General features: G+C 49.5%; 2 protein-coding genes across 2 annotated transcripts in view; one reads left to right on the forward strand and one right to left on the reverse strand.

Moving 5' to 3' along the window:
• Positions 1–1,584: 1,584 nt before the first annotated feature.
• On the reverse strand, positions 1,585–18,029 carry KCTD21 (potassium channel tetramerization domain containing 21). The gene is made up of 2 exons (XM_046014125.1): positions 17,985–18,029; positions 1,585–4,651 (listed from the first exon to the last, which is right to left on the reverse strand). The coding sequence occupies exon 2, from the start codon at positions 4,619–4,621 to the stop codon at positions 3,839–3,841; it is 783 nt and encodes a 260-aa protein (XP_045870081.1). The 5' UTR covers positions 4,622–4,651; positions 17,985–18,029; the 3' UTR covers positions 1,585–3,838.
• Positions 18,030–18,275: 246 nt separating this feature from the next.
• Positions 18,276–19,785, forward strand: part of USP35 (ubiquitin specific peptidase 35) — a 52,893-nt gene continuing 51,383 nt past the window's right edge. The window contains exon 1 of the mRNA XM_046017669.1: positions 18,276–18,584. The gene's annotated coding sequence lies outside the window, so the exon portion shown is untranslated. The remainder of the gene's footprint in view (positions 18,585–19,785) is intronic.

Below are 19,785 nucleotides of genomic sequence, written 5' to 3' on the forward strand. Positions count from 1 at the left end.
TTTGCTCTGCAAGATGATCACAGGGCCTCATTTCTCTGCCAACCGCCCCCATCAGCCCTGTAGCCCCCAGCCCCCTGCCAACCCCCGCCCCAGCATCCCCACCCCAGGCAGACTCAGGTGGTCAGTGCAGAGACCACAGGAAAGGGATGGGGTGGTTATTGAGGTACGTGAGGTGAGAAGCTGGTCTCAGGCTGGCTTTGGCCCAGCCCTTAATTGTAGTAGCTGGTTTAGGAGTAATTTGTAAAAGAAAGCTAGACTTTTGGGGTGAACCAAGGGGCAGTTACAAAAGTGCTAGGTTTACAAAGCGGAGTGACTGCATCCTGGCTTGTGAAGCTGTGTCGGGGACTGGGGGCGTGTGTGGGGGGAGAGGGAGTACCATGGCCACCTCTGCATAGGGAGCTCTGGCCTGAAGGCAGAACAGAGAGGCACAAGGCTTGCTCTTCATAAAAGGGCAAAGGGTTTTTCATGGCTCTGAGGGTACGAGGTCATAGGAAGGTCACAGGAAGCAGTGCCCAGGGTGGCCTTCAAGCATGCAGGGGCCTTCCGTGGTGGCTGGCCTCAGGAAGTGGGAACATCACGGGGCCTTAGGGTTCCCTCCGGCATCCCTTCTGACCATCTCTCTACATGCTTGGCACCACGCCTGAGGCAGGAACAGAGCTCACAAGCTCCTGTGTGCCTGGAATTGTTCTTTAGTGGGAGCACAGCTCCTGGCTGTGCAGAAGGCTAAACTGAGGCAGCTTGAGATGGCTGATCACCACGAGGTCTTGTTCGGAGCAGGGAAGGGCTCACAAGAGGCACATCCCTGCCTCCCGGGGAACGTGCACACCAGCTCCCTGGTCCTTTGGGATGGTCTACCCGTACCACTGCGTGTTGTCTTTGGGGTGCCGGCCAGGTGGCCATGCTTGCCGGAGGGGCGTGCACAGTGAGCGTGCAGGGTGTGTACACCTGTTGCTCTGCCAGTGCTGGGGCTCAGTGTGGGGGCTCCATGCAGGGGCTCCCCCTTCCTGCCTCCCAGGTCTCTGCTCATGCTGTTTCCAGAGCCCACGGTACCCTGCTTAGCTCTGTCACTACCGAACCTACGCTTAAAAGCCCAACTTGGCTGTCCATCAAGCCCTTAGTGAGAGCTGAGCTCGCTTTCCCCAAGTTCTCACAGCGCATTTTGTGGTGCTCTAAGCTTTTTCCAGACTGAACTCATCTGTGGCCGTTTGCATCCTCAGGGCCCACACACCAAGTGCTCCAGACAGGCCTGCTGAGTCGTACTCTCGAGGTGCTCCCGGCACGGTGGTGCGTCACGATCACTTCCCGAAGGAGCAGGCTTTTACGGAGTTCCTAGGTGCCAGATCTAGCTAGGAATTTTCACAGCCACCAGCTCATGTAAATCTCCTAACACTGGGAGGTGGGGTTGTTACCCTAGGAGGAAACAAATCACAGTGGCCTGGTGACTGGTCCCAGGTCACATAGCAAGTGATGGAGCCAGAGTTCAGATTCGGGGGGGGCAGCTGGATACCAAGGACAGGGTTGCTTTTTTTTTTCTTTATAAGCAGACACAAAAGAGCAACGTCATTTATCATGTATACTGTAGTCTCACATATATTATTTCGTTTGATCCTCACAACAGCCCTGTGAGGTAGGTAGGGTTATGTATTACTGTTATGCCCATTTCACAGACAAAGAAATGGAGGTGGCTCAGTGAGGTGAGTGACTTGCACGGTCACACAGCACATTAGTGGCTTCACAGGTCGTTTACTTTCTCTAACGTTGAGCTGCATGAATTAAGAAGCACCGGAAAGATGGAGAGAGAGACGTTTTATGGAGGAAGAAAGGGCAAGCAGTGATTTATGAGATTTCTTCCTTAAACTGTTTTGTTGTGATCACAGCTTCTGCTGTCTGTTCTGATCTGGGTTCTCCTGAGTGACCTTTTTGAGTACCATTGGCCTGGTGGCCTGGGACAGCTGTCAGAGACTCCTGAGTCCCACTGTAGGGGGAAAAGGCCTTTATTCCGTAACAGAGGCAGCCCTGCCCACAGCCCAGCATACCCCTACTCCCAGGGTCTAACTATGGGAAGCCCCTTCCTCAGCCCATCTCCTGTGAGGGACTGTGTCACTAGGCTCCTCTAGTTTTGTCTGAAGGCCCCTGCCCAATGGGGAAGACTGTGGGACTTCCAAGGCCCTACTCTAGGGATGAATCATAATGGGCAGTTTTGAGGCCTGCACTGTTCATCACCTCTTGTGGAGTGGTGGCTTGGTGTGTCTTGCCCAGGACCTTCCCCCGAGGAGGTCCAGGGGCTGGTTATGACAAGAAACAGTACCACAGGGGAAGGCCACTTCTCTCAGAGTAGTGTCATAGGGGCTGGACATTTCCTCTTAGAGCAGGGCTATGGTTCAGCCCACTCCTGGGCTCCTTGCTGCACAATGCCCAGCGAGCCCCTGGTCTCCTTCCTCTGGCAACACTTTCTTGGGGTGGCAAATCTTCATCCTCCAACAGGAAGTGGTCAAAAGTGATGTGGAGCCATGGCTGGTGAGAAGGTGGGTGGAACAGGGATCACAAACAAAACCATCACGAAATGGGGCTGCCTGACAAGGGATGGCCGGGGGCTGACCTTGGTTCTGAAGACAAATCCCAGGGGGGAATCCTAATGCCAAGTAATAATATTGATAGGAGACAGGCCTGGCTTCTTAATAAGGGTGACTGTTTTGAAAGAGAAAGTATACATTTGGGAGAGAAGGAAGGTCTAGAACCAAGACTGGAAAATGGGAGTGGAAGGACAGATTTCGGTTTGATGTAAGGAAGAGCTTTTTAACAGCGCTGGCCAACCATGGCTGGGACTGCCGTGGGCATGATGAGCTTCCTGTTGCTGGAAGTATGCAAGCAGGGATATGTGATGACTTGAAGGTGCTGGGGAGAGCACTCAGCCCCAAATGGTCTGGGGCATGCTGGGGGCCGGGGAGGACAAAATGACCACTGGATTATTTTCCAACCCTGAGGGTCCCTAATATTATTTGTGTAAAATGACCTATTTCAATGATACTTCAAATTCTCTGGGGGAAAGGATTACAAAAGTCACGTAACAGTCTACGTTACGAAAGGCCTTTCATTGCACTGGCTTCAGATACTTTAAAATCTTCACAGGAACAGCAGCTCATTTCTGAAGTGAGAAATCCCCAAACATCTACATTTGGCCCAGTCAAGAGGGACAGCCCCATCCTCTGAACCCGGCCCAGACACTCACTCCGCTAGGCCGTGCCACAGCTCCAATCGCTCCCCGCCACAGTGGAGGCCAAAAACGCAGCTCTGAAGTCCTACTGCACTTCCAAGCTGGCCCAACATGGCTGTCCCCGGGCGAACAAGTCCAAGGTTCCGGGTGCATCCTTGGGACAGAGGAGCAGGTGGCGTGGGACTCTCAGGTGACTTTACATCCTGGGGACCTGAAGGGGGCCTCCTGTTTTCACCCTTTCCCCTCCACCAGGGGCTCCTTTCACAGAGGGCTTGGGGGAGGCACTGCCTAGTGGTACAGAGAGACCTGGTGCCTGTGAAGCACCCGCCATTTCTCTGTAGCCAGCAAGCCCTTTTGTGGCCTTTTGGACACACTGGCAGACACTTCACTTGTCATGACCAACTGCCCATCTCTAGCTCCAAGTGGCAAGGAAAAGGTGGCTCCATGGAGAGGACACGTGGATTCGTATAGGGAGACTGCATTGTGGGGGGGGAATCAAGTCCTGCTACGTGATTAATACAGGTTAGTGTAGCGCCCTGGCTCCCACCACTGGCGAGACACTCTCCAAGCTCTTGGCTGATGTGGAGCTTCTTGGGAGCCCCCTCCAGTGCTGCTGGGGTCCTTTTATCTATACCGTATTAATCGAATAATCTTATTGTTCATAAAATCCACGGCATGTGGGTGAGAAGAATCGATGCAGAAGCCGTCACTCAGGGCGATTTTCAGCACCTCTTCCACAAAGACCTGGAAGCTGTTGATCTGCTTGTTGGATGGCACCACCCAGAGCCTCTTGAGGTTCTGCTTGGTGTACTCCTCCTCTGGGAGGCCCTCCACATTGGCCACCCAGTCCAGAGTCAGGTGGTTGGGGTCCTGCAAGTGGCTGGTGATGGAGGAGAGATTGCCATTGGAGCAGTAGAAGAGCTTGGAGCCCAGGAGCTTGAGGAAGAGGCAAGAGGTACTGAAGATGTTGGCGTTGAAGACCTCCATGCTGGACGAGGAGAGGCTGTAGATCTGAGGGGCCTCCCGCACGGTGAAGTGAACCGTCTGCACCCGCTGGTTCAGGGTGATGTTGAGCATGGCGTTCTTCTCGGCCTTGGAGAGCTCCACCTCCTTCTCCTGCAGGGCCTCAATGAGGGGCTGCACCTGGTAGAAGTCAGCCTCCCTTCGGAGCAGGCCCATCTCCTGGAAGTCCTCCGGCAAGTCCAAGTGGGAGGTGCGCAGGAAGTTGAGGATGTAGCGGAAAACTTTGCCGTCGCGGTCGATGAAACAGTTGCCCTGGCTGTCCCTCTTGGTGGGCATCTTCCCACTGAACATGGCACCCAGCATGGAGTCGGGGAAGCTGGTCAAGGTTGCCAGTGAGGTTGTGTAGAGCTTCCCCCCGACGTTCAGTGTGATGGGGTCAGACATGGCAGGAGGCCGGGATGCTGGAAAGTAGTCCTGGGCAGGGAGAAAAGTGAGAAATTACCCAACCCTATCTGGGTTCTTGGTCTGTCGGGCTGGTATGAAAGAATACCATAGATCGATTGGCTTAAGCATTTCTCTCTCACAGTTCTGGAGGCTGGAAAGCCTAAGATTAAGGTATAGGCTGATTTGGTGTCTGGTAAGGGCCATGTTCTCGCTGTGTCCTTGTGTAAGAGAAGGGGCAAAAGAGGTCTCTGGAGTCTCTTTTATAAAGGCACTAATCCTGTTCATGAGGACTTAACCCTCATAGCCTAATCACCTCCCAAAGGTCCTACCTCCTCATACTATTACACTGGAGATAAGGATGTCAACATAGGAGCTTGGGGGACACAAGCATTTAGTCCCTAACATCTGTGTATGCATAGTGCTCAACTCCTTATTGTATATCAAGCCTATAGTCCTAGAGGTTGGAATGAATTAATACTTAATAGACAAATGGATGGGTGATAATTACCACACCATCTAAAACATATTAGGTTCACTAGGGAGTTAAAAAAAAAAAAAGAAAAAGAAAAAAAAAAGCATGGGTCCTGCCCTCCAGAGATTACTGTAATTGGTCTTTAATATCCCAGCACTGGTATTTTTTTAAAAGCACCCTTGGTGATTCTGAATGTTCAGTTAAGACCAGAGAACCACTGTTCTTTTTTTTTTTTTTTTAAAGATTTTATTTATTTATTTGACAGAGAGAGATCACAAGTAGGCAGAGAGGCAGGCAGAGAGAGTGAGAGGGAAGCAGGCTCCCTGCTGAGCAGAGAGCCCGATGCGGGACTCGATCCCAGGACCCTGAGATCATGACCTGAGCCGAAGGTAGCGGCTTAAATCACTGAGCCACCCAGGCGCCCCGAGAACCACTGTTCTAAGGAATGAAAGAAAACATGCTTGGACCGGATGTCTCTGTTACCTGCTCATAGAGATATTTGTTTACATAATGTCATACATATTTTGACATAGAAAATACCACCATCCATGCCTATTGCGCAGATGAGGAACACTGCCAGGATTCACTCCCCATGCTGAGAGAGGTGAACGGCCATGCCGGGATTCAAACCCAGGTCCCTTTATATGACAAGAGAAAAAATATGTAAATGCTTACTAGCCAAACACTGGTACATTCTAAGTACCTAAAAAATGCTCTAAGATTTGTCTTCAAGCCCAGGACTCCTACTGCTATACCAATGATGCCTTCTTATTATTCTTCTATCCCAACACATTTATAATGACTGGCCATGATTAGCGCCATTTCCGTCTATCTTCCAGGCTTACAATGGGCCTCAGCTCTCTGGACTCTGACACCCTTTCCTGGACTCTCACCCTCCCGTAACCTTGCTATGAAGATGCTCTTGGCTCCTGGTGGCCTGCCCTTTCCCCACATGATAGCACCATAGCCTCCCCTGACACCTTCAAGTTTCAGTGCAAATGCGGGTCTCTGCACCGAGCACTCTTTACCCGATCCTTAATAAAGCTCCCTTCCCCTGCCATCTTGCAGCTTCCAGCATCTAAGGCTGGTGAGTCTCCTTCAACCTGAAGTCTTGAAATCTAATTTTTCTTTAAGATTCTAGAAGGCAGGGGATGTCCGCTCTCAGCTTCCCAAGGATACTTTCCAAGATCCCACCTGTGGAACAGATTAAGCAATCCTTCCCTGATGCTGGGCCCGAGGGGCGCAAAGAAATGGACCCTGACTGCCCTCGAGAAGAGCCCAGCTGGCGAGGACACCAAGACAAGAGGTGCAGTAATAAGGGGAATGGACCCAGAGCTATGCGAGTAGGTCAGTAATGAATTCTAGCATGCTTACTGTCCAGATGGGAAAACAGAGGTCTGAAGCAGGACTTCCCCCAAAGTCACCCGGCAAGGGTAGTGAGCAGGCCAGAGCACTCATCACCCTCACTGCGCCTGCCTTCTGAGGCTGGCTCCACCAAGGCCCCCTTACTCCAGATGGTGGAGACTCTTGCCAGAAGATGGAGGCGATGCTGGAGAGAGCTGCCCCACCCAACTGTCTGGGGGGTCGCCTCATGATTCCTTCTCCATCTCATGGGGCACCCTGATATGGCAGAAAGGCATCAACCATCTGGAGTGTCTGAAGAGAAACAAGCCATGATGAAGTTGCAAAATCGGCAGCAGAAGCCTGGAGCAGATGGGCTGCGAGACAGTGGGGAAGTCCAACAGAAGGGGTGGGGCGAGGGGCTGAGGGAGGGGTGTCTGCTGTGTGGAGACCTGCAGCTGGGGGGAGGGGCTTTGGCTCAGGGCTGAGTCTGGTCAGTTCGCTCTCCAGAGGGCCCAGGCAGGAGATGGGACCCAGGGGGCCAGGGCCACCCCCTTCCTCATTCCAAAATCTCCCTTTCTTTCTAGAAGGTAATTTGCATATTTCAGTTTTCAGTCTCTTGATTTAAGGCCCAGGCTCTGTGAAATGGCTCAGCTCCAGGGAAAGAGCAGACTCAGGCAAGAGAGAGGCTGGGCTGTCTTTCCTGACAGTTCTATGGGCCTGTATGTCCTGTACATTAGTGCTGAAGAGCTCAGAGCGCCAGGGTGGGGAGACAGTCAGTAGCCACAGGGCATGTCTGGGGGCTCTTGGGTGGGCACCCAAACTCCTCTTTCTCTGCAAAAGCAGCAGAGGCTGATTGGATGCCAGGTTTCCTGACCACCGCTGCCCCCAGTCTAGGGTGCTTTCGGTGGTATTCCCTGCATGCCCACAAGTCACCGAGCTCCTCCAAGTGCCTGTTTTCTAGGGGCAGCACCACTGTGTCCACCATCACACATGCGTGGGCCCCATGGGCACACACGCATGTGTAGAAGGCACCATTACATGTGAAGACAGAACTGGCCACCTCTGTGATGCTGAGAAGCCTCGTGAGTCTGCTTTGTGGTCAGGTGGGGATGAGCCACCCTCACCGAGCTGGAACCCCCTGGGTGTACTCAGCGGTCTCCTTGACATCTTCACCTGGATGTCCCACGGGTACCAGGAAGCCCAATGAGGAATTCCTCTTCCCCCAGACCCACAGTGAACTCTTCTCAGCCACCGAAATGCCTGAGCCCAAGACCTGGGAGGCAGCTCTGACTCCCCATCCCTAAAATTTTTCTCACTCTGTCCTTGAACCCATCTCTACAGCTACTCCCAGAGCTCTGACCACACTGCCACTTTCCTTCTATCCTCATTGGGCACCCTGCTTTCTTTCTGTCCACCTTCTGTTTCCGTCTTCCCGAAGCACGACCACCTACCCACATCACCTTCCGATTCCAAGCTCACCTCCAGCCCCTCCCCCACTGTATGCTCAGGTCCTCCAGACACTGCGCACATCCTCACGCTGTCACCCACCCCACCTTTGCTGTCCCTACACCACCCTTCTCACCTTATCTGCTGTCATTCTTTAAGGCCCACCTATGAGTCACTGCCTCTGTAAGGCTGCCCCCAGATCTCCACTGATCTCCACTAGGTTCACAGCTCTACTCTTGGGGCTTCCTGGCCCTTTGCACAGTCCCCCTGGCAATGCCCTCCAATCCATTATGTTATGATCATGGCCCTTCTCCCTGGCTTTATCAAGATGCAGACCACTGGACATCCACATGCAAGAAAAGAACCTCGAGGGGCACCTGGGTGGCTCAGTGGGTTAAAGCCTCTGCCTTCAGCTCAGGTCATGATCTTGGGGTCCCGGGATCGAGCCCCGCATCGGGCTCTCTGCTCCGCGGGAAGCCTGCTTTCCCCTCTCTCTCTGCCTGCCTCTCTGCCTACTTGTTATCTCTGTCTGTCAAATAAATAAAATCTTTAAAAAAAAAAAAAAAAGAACCTCGACCCACATCTTGGACCATGTAGGAAAAAAATAACTCGAAATAGATCATAGGTCTAAATGTAAAATCTTTTGAAAACTTGAAAACTCCAGGAGAAAACCTTTGTGACTTTGAGTTAGGCAAAGATTTCTTGGCTGGGACCCAAAAGGCACAAACCATAAAAAAAATGACAAATGAGGCTTCATCCGAAGGAAAAATTTCATTTCGAAAGACACTGTTAAGAAAATGAATATAGGGGCCTGGGTGGCTCAGTGGGTTAAGCCTCTGCCTTCGGCTCAGGTCATGGTCTCAGGGTCCTGGGATTGAGCCCCACATCGGGCTCTCTGCTTGGCAGGGAGCCTGCTTCCCCGCCTCTCTGCCTGCCTCTCTGCCTACTTGTGATCTCTCTCTCTCTCTGTCAAATAAATAAATAAAATCTTAAAAAAAAAAAAGAAAATTAAAATAAGATGAACTGGGAGAAAATATTTGCAAACACAGACCTGATAAAGGACTGTTGACCAGAATACATAAAGCACTGTCAAAACTCAGAAAACATGCAACCCAATGAAAAAACCAGGCAGACTATCTAAACAAATCCTTCAGCAAAGAAGACACAGACAAATAATCACATGAAAAATGCCCAAAAGCAGTAGTCATGAGAGACACAAATATTAAAACCATAATTAGATACCATTATATACTTATTAAAATGGCTCCAATAAAAAATGTGACAATACCAAATGCTGCTGACTGCACAGAACAACAGACACACACGTGTGTTGCTGGTGAGAAGGCAACAGCGTATAACCACTGTGGAAAGCAGTCTGGTGTCTGTTTCCATGTGACCCAGCAATCCCACTCCTAGTTAGGTGCCTAGAGAAATGAAGACATACTCCATGCAAAAACCTATCCCTGGAGAATTCTTGAGCCCCGAGGTGGGCTCCCTGCTCAGCAGGGAAACTTGCTTCTCTCTCTCCACTCCCCCAGCGCGGGGCTCAATACTAGGACCCTGGGATCATGACCTGAGCTGAAGGCAGATGCCCCTATACTCACTAGCTTTAAACATACTTATAGCAACCCTAAAAGTAAGCATCACTCTCCATTTGGCAGACAGGAAAGTGGGACTCAGAGAGACTGGTGATTTGCTCAGGACACACAGCCAGCTAGTGGAGAACCCATCCTTGGCCCCCTCAGGCTGCAAAGAGTTGTAATAGTGACCAAAGGCCGTAATAGCTTCAGATACGTTTGAGAATCTCTGAAACAGCCCTAGAAACATTGCCCTGTGGCTTAGTTGGCAAGATAGCTACTGAGTGCAAGCCTCCTGCTCTCACTACGTGAAGAGCTTCATGTAACACTTGGTAGCATTTTATTTATCTGTAATAAAATATAGGGAAAAGCACAGACAATAATACTATTGTGTTAAATGCTGAACATGCATTCGCTCACTTGATGTCTTCACAAGCACCCTGTGAGACAGAAACTATTATTACTTTCATTTGACAGATGAGGAAACTGAGGCTCAGAAAGTTTAAGAGACAGTGGAGGAGCTGGAATCTGAATCCAGTTGTGTGTGGGTCCAACACCTCTGATCATTCCTCCTTCCCATCGCCAGCTCTCAACATGAGAGAGGCACACTCCTTTATTCTCAGTCCAGATCAGACAGGTAGGGTTTTTGGATGGCTAGTCCACTGCCAGCCTGGGTTCTGTCCAATCCCATTGAAGGACATGGGGACAGGATTTGAGGATGGCCCAGGGCGCCTCCATGGCTGACATAGAGCAAGTCCACTGAGAGGCCCAAGCTCTTCTATTTCAACAGCAGTGGATGATGTCTAATGACAAAGCAGTGGAACACAAAAGCCAGATTTTTCAAAGCCAGATTAGAAAAGATGGATGAGGGGGCACCTGGGAGGCCCAGCTGGTTAAGCGTCTGCCTTAAGCTCAGGTCATGATCTCAGGGTCCTGGGATCGAGCCCCAGATCCGGCTCCTTGCTCGGTGGGGGCCCGCTTCTCCTTCTCCCTCTGTCCTAGCCCTCGCTTGTGCGCTCTTCTTGGCACTCTCTCTCTCTCAAATAAATAAATAAAATCTTAAAAAAAAAAAAAAGATGGATGAGAATGCAAACTGAACCAGGAAATAGATAAAAGAAATCACATTGCTGCTTCTGAATGGGTAATTTTTTCTGAAGCAGGAGGCTTTCTAAGTCTGCCTCTCGACTTGAGAAGAACCAAGAAAAAGATCAGCCTTATTTCCCTTTTGCAGCAACAACTGGTGTCAAACAGGAAATTATGCCCGGCTAATCGTCAGACCATCTGACTGGACTGGGAAGGCCAGGGGTTCTAGGAACTTGCAATTGCTGCTGGAATTCTGTCCTTCCTCAAATTGGTCTGTGGCCCAAATGAGAGGGATTCCTGAGACCCAGCCTGATGCCATGTAAAGGACAATTCCAGTCTGGGGCCTGAAAATTACCCGGGTGGAACCTCTACCTTTCTGTGCCATAGAAAATCTAATTCTTTGAGAGCAGATGTCCAGTAAGGAAAGGCAGCTAACACATTACTCTAGAGTCCTACTTTAAAACTCTGTCCTGGGGGCACCCAGGTGGCTCAGATGGTTAAGCGTCTGCCTGCGGCTCAAGTCACAATCTCCAGGTCCTGGGATCAAGTCCCATGTCAGGCTTCCAGCCCAGTGGGGAGTCTGCTTCTCCCTCTCCCCCTGCTTATACTCTCTCTCTCTCTAATAAATAAATCAATCTTAAAAAAAAAAAAAAAAGGCTCTGTCCGGGCACCCACCTGTCCCTGCAGTGCTCCTGAAGCACACAGCATTAGCTGTGTACCATACCTGCACTAGGTGTTACACATATTAGTTCATTTAAGCCCCATAATGCTCCTTCAAGGAAAGCATTATCTCCCAACTTTACAGATGAGAACCTCAGGTTCTAAGAGGGAGGGAACTTGCCCCAGACAGTGGCAGAGCCAGGATCCAAGTCAGGCCTGTCTAATGGCAAAGTCTGGGCTGTGAACAAAGGCCGTTGGAGCACTCATGCCCCTCCTACCTCTTATCAGGTGCTCTTATACCTGCCGTCTCTATTCGATTCTGACCTACATAAAGACCAGGGGAGGGGGTGCCTGGATGGCTCAGTGGGTTAAAGCCTCTGCCTTCAGCTCAGGTCATGATCCCAGGGTCCTGGGATCGAGAGACCCGAATCGGGCTCTCTGCTCAGCAGGAAGCCTGCTTCCTCCTCTCTCTCTGCCTACCCCACCCCCTGCCTGCCTCTGCCTACTTGTGATCAGTCAAATAAATAAATAAAATCTTAAAAAAAGAAAAAAGACCAGGGTATAGAGAATCAGCATTTCCTGAGAACCAAGTACATGCCTAGAGCTATGTGAGGCATTTTCGTATAGCTTCCTTCATTAAATTACCACACTGATGCTGTGAGGTAGGTATGAATATCATCCCAATTATAAAACTGAAGTACAGAGTAGTGAAGACAGCCGGAGGCAGCAAAGCTAGAATTCCACATGAGGTCTCTCCCCCAAACCTATGCCCCTTCCAGTAATACAAGTAATAATATTAGGGAGCATAACAGGATTTGAATAGACACCTATAATACTTCAGAGATGAAATATCTTAAAGCTGTTCTAAAGTTAACTACAGTTGTTATGTTATCCTTATCCAAACCCAGTAATATTTTTTTGCCAAAATTTTTTCAAAAATTCAGATTAACTACCACTCTGGAAAACAGTATGGAGGTTCCTCAAAAAGTTGAAAATAAAGCTACCCTATGACCCAGCAATTGCACTACTAGGTATTTACACCAAAGATAGCAAATGTAGTGATGATCCAAAGTGGCACCTGTACCCCAATGTTTATAGCAGCAAGGTCCACAATAGTCAAACTATGCAAAGAGCCCAGATATCCACTGACAGATAAATGGATAAAGAAAATGTAATATACACACACACACACAAAACGGAATACTACTCAGCCATCAAAAAATCAAATCTTGGGGCACCTGGGTGGGTGGCTCAGTCAGTTAAGCAACTGCTTTCAGCTCAGATCACGATCCGGGGTCCTGGGATTTAGCCCCATATTGGGCTCTCTGCTCAGTGGTAAGCCTGCTTCTCCCTCTCCTTCCGCCTGCTGGTCTGCCTACTTGGGTGTACTTGCTCTCTCCCTCTCTCTCTCTCAAATAAATAAATAAAATCTTAAAGAAAAAAAGAAATCTTGCCATCTGCAATGACGTGGTTGGAACTAGAGGGTACTATATACTAAGTGAAGTAAGTTGGTCAGAGAAAGACGATTATCATATGATCTTACTGATATGTGGAATTTAAGAAACAAAACAGGATCACTGGGGAAGAGAGGAAAAAGTAAAACAAGACGAAATCAGGGAGAAAAACCATGAGACTCTTAAACTGAGGGCTGCTGGAGGAGAGGTGGGGAGGGAGGATGGGGTAAATAGGTGATGGACATTAAGGAGGGCACATGATGTAACAAGCACTGGGTATTATATAAGACTGATGAATCACAGACCTCTACCTCTGAAACCAAACTATATGTTAATTATTTGAATTTAAAAGATTAAAATCTTACTTTTTTAAAAAAAATCTTACTTTGATAAAACTGATGAGTGTAACCTGAAAGAATAATTACTTTAAATGCTAGTTACGATAACTAGTAACTACCAGCAAAGCATTAACTAGGACTATAAACCAACAACATTTCAAACGGTGGTATTAAAACAATAAAGAAGAGGACGCCTGGGTGGCTCAATGGGTTAAAGCCTCTGCCTTCGGCTCAGGTCATGATCCCAGGGTTCTGGGATCGAGCGCCGCATCGGGCTCTGTTCAGCAGGGAGCCTGCTTCCTCCTCTCTCTCTGCCTGCCTCTCTGCCTACTTGTGATCTCTATCTGTCAAATAAATAAATAAAATCTTTAAAAAACAATAAAGAAGAGGAACTTTGTATTATGTGTGTTGAAAAGATTAATTAGCAATTAAAAATATATCTATATCTATATATAGATCCTTACAACAATAACTCTGGGACCCTGGCAGGACAGATCACATTATTTTTATTTCACCAACACAGAGAAAAGAAATCTCTGGCCCAGGTCTTCATATACATTCTTGATTTCTGAGTCATGACCTGGAGGAGGTTCTGGGCTTGGACATTCCTCAGAGAACCAGTCCTTTGGAGGCAGCCTGGGTTCTTCTCTAATATGGGTCTTGAGCAAGAGACTGAACCCAGCCACAGGGGTTTTAGCCAGTGGTCTGCATATACTCATGGAGTCCTGGAAGAGGCATGGGCTTTCTGTGCAATTTCCTATGCTACTGCCCATGGACCTTCAACAATGACACTACTTGCTGTGCCATCTATTCCTACTACACAGTGAGGACAGGTTGCAACAACAGTGAATCTACCGATAATCACTTCTCTACCCGCCCATTCATCCATTCATCATTTCTTCGCTCTGCTCAAAGAGCCTAGGAATGATAGTCCAGTAGCAATGAGCACACCTGGCCCCAGATCCTGGTTTCTAAATGTTATCTCCTATAAAAAGAAATCAGGGTTTCCTGGGGGACATTGAGGATTCCAGGACTTTGACGGAAAAAGTGCAAGGTGAGCCTGGAACAGCTCTTACCAGATAACAAAGAAGCAATCGAAGATTAATGAGATCCTGTCAGAAGAACACAGGAGATCTTAAAAGTTCTCAACAAAAGAAAAAAAAACACCCTATTTTTGTAACTATGTGTTGTGGTGGATGGTAACTAAACCTATCATGGTAATCATTTACCAATATATACATTTACCACATCATTATATGTGATTTATATCTCGATTAAGACAAAATGCAACACAACAGAGAAGCTGGCCTGAAGGGACTCTCCTTGGCCAAACTTGCAATAATCTGAGTACCAAAAAAGATTAATGATGATAATGGGCTATATTACACACTGAATTAAAAAAAGAACATGAGTCTATGTCACTCCAAGAAGAAAAAAGATAGGGAGAGGAGACTTAGAAAGACACACATACAGAAGAAGAAATTATTCTATTAACAAAGAATACCAGTCAATAAATACAGAAAGAATGGCACAATTAGAAAATCACCATTTGCAACCCTCAGTGTTGCAATTCGGGCAAGGATTATGGATGTAGTGAAAGGTACAGGGAACACACAATTTTGACAGTCTCAAAGAATCACTCCAAAGCCTAATTACAAGGGGGAAAATTACAGAGAATGGGAGATCAGGCAGTTGTGAACTTAACCAAAAATCAAATTTAGCAATGATGGACAGTATGACCCTGATATCATATGCTTCCTGATGTGATGTAATACAGCACATCACAGCAAGTTTAAACACCTGCTGTATGCTGAGCTTGTATACAGCATGAGAAAGAAAAAAGTAAACAAACCTGAATCTCATCATTCATAAAATTAAGCACAAATTTACGAAGGTTGAGGAGGCTCTTTCTAGATTAAATGAGATACTTAAAGAGATAGAACTAAATATGACGCATGAATCTTGACTATACCTGGTAAAAAAAAATACATAAGATTTTTTTGGCAGTTGGAGAAATTTGAGTATCTACTATTTATTAGATAATATTGACTTCTTTCAAATTTTCTTAGGTATGAGAATGGTATTATGGTCATGTCGGAGAATTCTATAATTAGGATACAAGCCGAAGAATTCAGGGGACAGGTGTCAAGATGTCTGTAACTTTTAAGTAGTTCAGCCAAAAGGTGTGTGTGTTTGTGTAGATAAAAGCAAAATCAGCAAAGGGTGAACTGGTGGAGCTAGGTGAAAGGCCATTCTTTAAACTTTTCTGTAGCCTTGAAGGTTCTAAAAATATTTTTATTTTGAAAGTGGGAAGAAAAGAATGCTTCCCTCATGGGACTACAGATATAAAATTCCAGTCAGAGTGCCCAACCCGAATAAATAGCCAGGTTCAAGAAACAGTTTTGTTATGAATACTCCCAAGAAGCGTTAAAATCTGGTCATTCTCCTCTCCATGGACTGCTGTGCTTTGGAGAATGAGGTAGCCAACCAGAGCAAAGCTAAAAGAGCCCACAGTTGGTGGTAGAGATGGAATTTAAACCCGAGTGGTCTCTCTCCATAGAACCACCACTCACAGAAAGCACAGCACGAGGCCTGCCTGTCTCTGTGCTGGGATTCAGGCTGGAAGAAGATGGCTGGCTGTTCAGGCCTTGCTTCCTCTGCCTCCTCCTGAACCCCGAGTCTCCACTACTACAGCAAGAAACTCCTGTTACAGCTCACCGAGAATGTTCACAAAGACGGGCCCATTCTGGGCCTCAGAAATGTTGTGGCTGGGCAAAAAGAACTAGAGGGGCTTTGGCATCACCTGGGCCTGTGTTCGAATCAGACTCTGCCACTTCATTCACTGTGGGGGTCTGGGCCAATTCCCGGAGAGACGGGACTGTGACTACAGCAGTCATGATAATGGCTGACATTTCTGAGCAGTTATTCCTATGCTAGGCATTTTATGTCTATTGATTCCATAAACGAAGTAGATAGTATTACCATCCCTACTTTAGAGACCAACCATGTCAGGCCCTCTCCTATCTCTGCAATTTGGTACCTGCCATCCCTTCTGCCTGCACTTTGAAGGAAAATCCCATTCATCTACCAGGACGTTCAGTTGGAATTCCTTCCTTCCTTCTCTACATCTCCAGATTATTTTATTTTCACCCTTACCAAAGTCTGCTTTACCTAAGTTAGGAGGTTGCTTGACCATCCTGTTGGGGCTGGGATCTTCCCTCTCTATATCCCCTGAAGCAGGCAGAGTAGGGGAAGGGAAAAACAATTTCTTCCTCTGCTTGGTTAGATCCATTTTCCTTAACCCAGACTGACATCTGCCGGGGGTGGGGGGGCAGGCACGGTTATTACCATTTTCTGAATTTTAAAATACTTTTATTTTAAAACACTTTCTTGAAGTTTCAATTTGGAATCTAAGGCAAGGCCCAGGTGACCAAATGGAAGTCAGTGTAGGAATTCCCATCGTGAAGGAGATAGATTGAACATGGCTGGGTAAATTTCAAGGCTGATAATACTCAGTGAGTAATGTGTCTCCCAGTGAAACCAGATAAGAGTCCTCCTCCTATGCCCCCCTCAATTCATCAAGATAAAAACTGGCTCACAGCCCTGGGGACTGTATGGGATTCCTGCCCTTCACCTCCCCTTCCTGGCCTCCCCACACCCAATAGCTCTATCTTCAGCCCTGTTTTGCCCAGTTCATATCTCTAAGAAGCCCACAGGCTGCTCCATTATCCCACAACCCACACCGTAGCGGGAAAAGGTGCCGTCTACACTCAGGTGACACGGACCCTGCAGTGAGCTGCCCAGTAGGGCACAGCATAGGGAAAGGTGAGCTGGAGGAGGGAAGACACTTTACCTGCCAATCTGACTTGCTCATTGGCACAAGAGTATTCTCTTAACTGGTACACACTCCCAACAGCCACCACCATCCCCCATCCCCTTCCAGAATGTTCCTTCACCCTCTCAGCTTACTCTCAGGCTTCATTTTGTGGTTTTCCTCAGGCACAAGCACTCTATTTCAACCACTCTCTTCCTTATGGCCTTCCTGCTTCTCACAACCATTGTAATTTATACAATTCAAATGCATCTCCTCATTACATCCTCACAATATCCACAGGAGGGTCGCCTTACAGATTGGCATTCAGAAGGGTTGAAGCTGGTCTTGTCACACAATCTGCATAGGGCGAGACATCTAAACCTTTGATTCTTCCCTGCCATTCACTCCAGAGTAAACCTCTGCCTCCTTGAACTGCGGGAAATAAAGCAGGGTTTTTGGAGTAAGGAGTCCTGGGTGGTTTTGGGCAAGTTACTTCACTTCTCTTTACTCCTGTAAACAGATGCGGTGATGCCTCCACGGTTTATGAGAGTTGAATGAGATCACGTGTGTGACGCACTGAGTTCAAGGGATGGGCTCTTTATTTCTATTGCAAGGGAAGGAAGGTGTTCTGTGCATTCTCGGGTGTTTGCCCACTCGGGCAACCCGGTACCCAAACCGTATCAGCGCGTGGCCGACTCTGGGCTTTCCAAGGCTGTGAAGGATCCTTTCCATCTTTGTGTCTCCACCCCACCTTCCCAGTGCTTTTTGGCCCATTCCAACCAGTCCAACCTAGGCTTGCTTTATCAGCTTTCTCAGCCCTCACTTCCCAGCCCCGGCTACCCGCTTCTGCGACCTCACCCGAGCTCTCCTCCTCACCTAGAGACTCCGCCCCTCCTTGCCCCACCCACCAGACTCCTCCCACAGTCTCGACCCTCTTTATCCGGGCTTTTCCAACCTTCCCCATCCATCCAGACTTCTTCCACCAGCTCCGCCCCCTCTCCCCAATTATCACCCCCTCCCCCCAGCCTCTGGCGTTGCCATCCCCATTGCACAGATGAGAATGGCGAGGCTAGGGAAGGTGAGGTGACCTCTTATAGTAGGAGAGGTGCCAGGTGGGCCCGCGTCCCCTCACCGACTGTCTCTGAGCCCCGCGTCCCCCGCCGCGCCGCACCCACCTCCTGCCCTCGCTCTGCAGCCTCCCCTCCGCGGGCGGCCAGCGCAGCTTTGCAAGCCGGGGGGAGGAGAGCCGGAGCCCAGCCCAGGGGCGTGGCGGCACGAGAGCCGCGCTCAGTGCTCCGGGACTTGTAGTTCTCCTTGGGCTCTTTGCGGCACAACACGCCTAGCGCAAACTCTATCTCCCAGGAGGCATTGCAGTGAGCCCTCTGGCTCTCCGCCTCGCCCCCGCGGGAGCTCGGACCGGCTGGTCTTAAAGGGGACGCGGCCTGAGTGGCGGTTCGCGGGGTGGCCCCCGCTCCGGCTCCTCCCCGTTTCCCGCACCTCGCCCCTCCCCACGCTTCGTCCGGCAGCCCCGCAGCCCAGCGGCGGCGCGGCTGACTCGGACTCCCTGGGTTTCAAGCTTGTGCAGAGCTGGGTGGGGAGTTTGGACTTTGCAGTGAAGGCAGCATCCCTGCCGGCTGGGACCTGGCGGAGGGCGTCCCCACTCCAGGGGGAGCAGAGGACTCGCCCCGACCTAGCCTGGCCTAGCTTAGTCCTGCCAGGCCTGAGCGCCCCGCCCAGGAGCCGGCTCTGAGGCCGGGGCTACCGGGGTCCCAGAGGTAAGGGGGCTGGGGGCGTGTGTGCCGGTTGTGAGGAGGGAGTGTCTGCACCCTGGCGGTTCGAGAGCCCTGGGCACGCGCGAAGGGCTCTGAGAGTTTGGGGCTGGGAGAAGAGAGGTCTAGGTGCATCCTGGGCCTCGCTGTGTGACCTTGGGCGAGTAGCTGCCCCTCTCTGGGCTGCCACCTCCTCATCAATTGTGTTTGGAGGTGATCCCTCCCTCTCCCCCAATACAGTGAAGCTCAGCGGCCTTTCGTGGGGTCCGTAGCTCCAGCCTGGGCTGGGCACCAGTGCACGGTATAACTGAAAGGAGGGGCGGGGCTAGGATAGGGCACAAACTGGGGGGCCAAGAGGTTGCAACCGCTTAGCATAGGCATTTGCTCTTCTCAGCATCCTCGCTCAGGCGTTCTTCCCCTACAAGACTTGAGACTCTGTGTTAGCCTAGTGCCCGCCCTCCCAGAAAGCCTGGTGTGGGGGTGGGGACGTGTCTCTCTTAAATATGTGAGGGGTGGTCCCAGAAGGGATGGGTGATTGTGGTGGGTTCCTGAGAAGGGAATATATGCTCTCTCTCCTCCCATTCCCCTTCAGTTAAAGAGCAGTTGCGTTTTACCAGTAAAACCCTTTCTTTCTTTCTAGGAGACAGTTTGGTGGCCCAGACGAGGGCCTCCCAGTAGGAGGGCAAGGAGATCCTTCCCAGGGCTGCATCCCGTAGAAAAAATTCAGTTAAAAACATTCAGAGACAGATGCTGCTGTCCAGAGATCTGTGTCGGAGGGTGCTGGGAGAGACACCCAGTGCTCCCCAGGCGGAGTCAGAGGAGGTAGCTAGGATATAAGGGTCAGAGAGGAGAGGAAATGGGCTCCTCAGCTCTTAGGTGCTGAGCTGGAGCTTGGAGGGTCAGCTGTACTCTGGAGTAGGGAGATTTGAGTGAGACCTTCCTGAAGCCCCTTCCCTGTCCTATGAGATTCTGTGAGCTTTTGATCTGAGTGCTAAACAGGAACAGTATTTGTTTTTCTTTTCTTCAGTTTTGGTTGTTTGAGTCATTTCTAAATGGCTGAATCCTCACTCAGTCCTGTCCAGCGACCTCTGTAGGGACCTTCTTGGTTAATTTTGAATCTCGGGGTTATGGATATGTGGGACCAGACCTGGCAGAGGAGAGGACAGTGACTGGGCCAGTCCCTGGAAGGTGGTTTCCTGGTGATAGC

The sequence above is a fragment of the Meles meles genome, chromosome 8, assembly GCF_922984935.1.
Source record: "Meles meles chromosome 8, mMelMel3.1 paternal haplotype, whole genome shotgun sequence".
Classification (NCBI taxonomy): Eukaryota; Metazoa; Chordata; class Mammalia; order Carnivora; family Mustelidae; genus Meles; species Meles meles.

Bases quoted from the DNA above. Each gene is read 5' to 3' on its own strand.
- KCTD21 (XM_046014125.1), bottom strand. From the start codon at position 4,621: ATGTCTGACCCCATCACACTGAACGTCGGGGGGAAGCTCTACACAACC.